This window comes from Amphimedon queenslandica, unplaced genomic scaffold (genome assembly GCF_000090795.2).
Source record: "Amphimedon queenslandica unplaced genomic scaffold, v1.1 AMPQUscaffold_12561, whole genome shotgun sequence".
NCBI classification, from domain to species: domain Eukaryota; kingdom Metazoa; phylum Porifera; class Demospongiae; order Haplosclerida; family Niphatidae; genus Amphimedon; species Amphimedon queenslandica.
In genome coordinates, this window is record NW_003547202.1 from 1 (window position 1) to 3496 (window position 3496).

Below are 3496 nucleotides of genomic sequence, written 5' to 3' on the forward strand. Positions count from 1 at the left end.
CTGAAATTTTCAACTTCAAACTTCTTTGCCAAATTTTGACACTTCAAATTTTCTAGCTATACAGTATAAGCAAAGCATTATGATATATCCCTTTGCATGCTCTTACTATCCCTGCTCCACGGTTGATCAGGGCCACTTTGACATCATCAGTGGCATTACGGCCAATAGGTCTGTAATGAAATTGGTAAAACGTATTCCCCACAGCAAGCATCACTTCTCACCTTTCCTCTCCTTCTCCTCCTCCTCCTGCTCCAGTATTTATAGCTGCTCTTGGTATCTGTTGCAGGACTATGGCTTCAAGCTCCAACTATAACAAGGCGGGAAATTATCACGTGACTTTCTTTGAAATAATTCTTACCCGAACCATGTCCAACTCTCTTTGGAGCGACTCTATCATGAGATCACACTCTAAACTACTCGTCATACTATCCCCTCCCGGGGACACTGGCCTATCATCGTAAGGACATATCTCTTCCAAAGTCTCTCCTGCCAGAGTTTCTCGGCCATTTTCAACCATGATTGTTGCTATAGAAACTAGTTCTACCACGCCCCAAAGCCGCGAAAATTAAAATAATAATGGAACGACAGGTTTCGCATGAAATGATAAAAATAGTGGCTCAAGATACAGTAAAACTGATGAAAGATGGACTCAGTTTTGTCAAAGAGCCTCCCCAAGAGATAAAGATAGAGTGTCCAATATGTCTCCATGTAATGGAGGAGCCTAACCTCACTAGTTGCTGTGGAATTCATTATTGTGAAGGCTGCATAAAGAAAGCACTTGTTGAAAAAGGCTCATGCCCCAACTGTCAATCAGACTCGTGCCATACATTCCTTAATAAAGACAGGCAGAGGATTATACAAAGACTCAATGTGTACTGCATTAATACTGACTGTAGTTGGAGTGGAGATTTAAAAGATCTTCTGCAGCATGTGAACAAGGGTAGAAGAGAAGGAGAATGTGGATACGAAATGGTAAAGTGTCGCTGTGATGGATGCACACATGAAGGAAGAAGAATCGACTTGGATCCTCATGAAAGAGATGAGTGCTTACAAAGACCCCATACCTGTAAATACTGCAATAAGTACAACAGTACTTTTCATGATGTCACCACCAACCACTACAATTACTGTGAAATGTACCCCATTACCTGTCCTAATGGCTGCACAACACAAAGACAACTAACTCGTGGTACAGTGCAAGGACATGTACGAGTCTGTCCACTGGAAATTGTTACGTGTGAATTTGAGTGGACAGGATGTGAGGAGAGATTCCCACGCAAAGAAATGAAAGAGCACTGCAATGATATGCTCATTGAACACATGTCTCTACTGGCAGTCGCTTGCAGTAAGCTGAAGGATGAGAATGAGAAGCTAAAGAAAAGATGTGATGCTTTAGAGAAGAGGAGCAAGTCCAGCTACTTGCTATCAAGAGGAATAAACCAGCAGCCATCAGGGACCCCTCTTACACTTCAAGTCCCTTCATTATGAACTGATACTCAGAGCAAGAGGCTCATTCCTTGTGCGATTCATAGACCCATAGCTCTTCATAGGGGTTTGTATGTAGTAATGATATTGCTTCAATTTCATTTTTATGAAAATAGCTATTTAAAAATACATTTAGATAAAAGTGGAAAAAGACATGTACGTGTACTTTTGGCCAATGGTGCCTTGAATTAATGCTTCCTCTAAACATGTACATGTATTTGACATGTACGTACATGTACGTGTACTTTTTGGCCATTTGGTGCTTTGAGTGAAAATGGTTCCTCTATACACTTGTACACACACGCAATGAGTACATGTATTTCATATGTACACGTACAGTACATGGATAATCATCAGTCTTATCAAGGAATGTCACATGTAATATCCGTTATAATCAAAAGTATTATTATAATTATGCTACAGAAAAAAGTCTGTGACATTACAATAATCAAATACTGAGAGACAGAGTGAGCATTACAGTACTACCATATAATGTCTATGAGTATATAGTGTGCATTAATAATAATAATAATTATTATTATCGTTATTATGTCAATTTACTGTCTTTTACTAGTCATTATTCATCATTTCTTTCATTTCTTCCTCCCAGTCAACCAATAGTCCATCATCATTATCCTCTTCAAGATCAAGATCCTTCAGTTCAGCTTGAAGCTCATCCCACAACTCTCCATCATCGATACCTCCTCCTCCTCCTCCCCCTTCTTCTCCTTCAACTGGTTCCACTCCTAACTGGCTGAGCTCCTTCTTGAGTGTTTCCTTAGTAACTGCTTCAGGGTCTATGTTGTATGGGTGATCACTGATAAACTCATCCACCTAGAGGGGGGAGAGAGAGGGAAGGGGAGAGGGGGAGGGTAAAGAAAAAAAGAGAGGATAAGATATTAATCTAAATGACACATGTCACAGTATAGTAATTGTACAATCATCACCTTCTGAAGTAGTACATGTACACTATAGAGTTCTACATCCATTCAATAATTGATTGGATTCAATTTTGTGAATTAACATGAATTGAACTTCCATGCCATACATGTATGTACGTGTACATATACATGTACAATGAACATAATACAGGTACATGTACACTGGTGTTCTATACCCATTCAATAATCATACAAGTGCATGTACATGTACAATGAGCTTAATACATGTACATGTACGTGTACATTAGTTTATATTGTCATTACTTGTTCGTCCGTTTCGCTAGCAGTAACTTTAGTAGGTGAGTCCACCTCTTCTTTCTTCTTCCCTCCCTCTCCCTCCCCTCCCTCTCCCCTCCTCTCTTCTGCTTGAGGTTGTTCCCTTTCCTCTATACTAGTCTTTGAATTAGCTACAGAAAACAAACCACACCCATAACCACTCCCCCAAACACTTCCGTACCTGATGATAGAGTGGAGAGTTGTACAGATTGCTTGGCGAGGGACACTCGGTAGAAATAATTACGCCAAAAGATCTCTTCAGAAACCCTGAGACAAAGGAAATAAAAATAAAAGAAATGCATAAACATATACAAGAGGGCGTGACTTAAGGATTTTGGCCAAGAGTGGGGAGGGGAAAAATTAATGTACTTTTTGGGGCGAAACCAAAATTTAGAAAAATTTAAAGGGGCAAAGTCAAAGAAGCAAATGCTCAAAAATCTTGTAGTGTAGATAGCGTACAAAAGTTACAGTACATGTATACTTATTGCAAATATACATGTACATGTACATTAATATTACTTCTTAGGTACTAGTTCAAATCTTAGTTTCTGCAGGCGTGGGTCCTCCTTTAGCATCACCATGGCAACCGGAGCTATACGAGAATACTCAAAAGTGAAGTTGACTTCGGGCGGAGGCTCACGAAGAACATTACGACTGTCCTGAGAAGAAGAGAGACGGAGAAAGAGAAATTAATAAATATATTAATCGTAACTGTTTCAAGGACATTTTGTACATTAATTAGTGCATACATGTGTAAATGCATTAATTCTGGAAACTGCTAATCAGACAAGACT

The 3496-nt window shown here is 39.4% G+C and overlaps 3 protein-coding genes across 3 annotated transcripts; 1 reads left to right on the forward strand and 2 right to left on the reverse strand.

Moving 5' to 3' along the window:
• Positions 1-6: 6 nt before the first annotated feature.
• Positions 7-530, reverse strand: LOC109587461 (uncharacterized). The gene is made up of 3 exons (XM_020003708.1): positions 359-530; positions 222-307; positions 7-170 (listed from the first exon to the last, which is right to left on the reverse strand). The coding sequence occupies exons 1-3, from the start codon at positions 515-517 to the stop codon at positions 53-55; spliced, it is 363 nt and encodes a 120-aa protein (XP_019859267.1). The 5' UTR covers positions 518-530; the 3' UTR covers positions 7-52.
• A 46-nt stretch (positions 531-576) lies between these two features.
• Positions 577-1488, forward strand: LOC105314762 (TNF receptor-associated factor 4-like). Its single transcript, XM_011409118.1, has one exon. It carries the CDS (start codon positions 577-579, stop codon positions 1486-1488), a length of 912 nt encoding a protein of 303 aa, XP_011407420.1.
• A 368-nt stretch (positions 1489-1856) lies between these two features.
• On the reverse strand, positions 1857-3381 carry LOC105314763 (synapse-associated protein 1-like). The gene is made up of 4 exons (XM_020003707.1): positions 3222-3381; positions 2884-2969; positions 2691-2833; positions 1857-2319 (listed from the first exon to the last, which is right to left on the reverse strand). The coding sequence occupies exons 1-4, from the start codon at positions 3281-3283 to the stop codon at positions 2056-2058; spliced, it is 555 nt and encodes a 184-aa protein (XP_019859266.1). The 5' UTR covers positions 3284-3381; the 3' UTR covers positions 1857-2055.
• Positions 3382-3496: the final 115 nt, after the last annotated feature.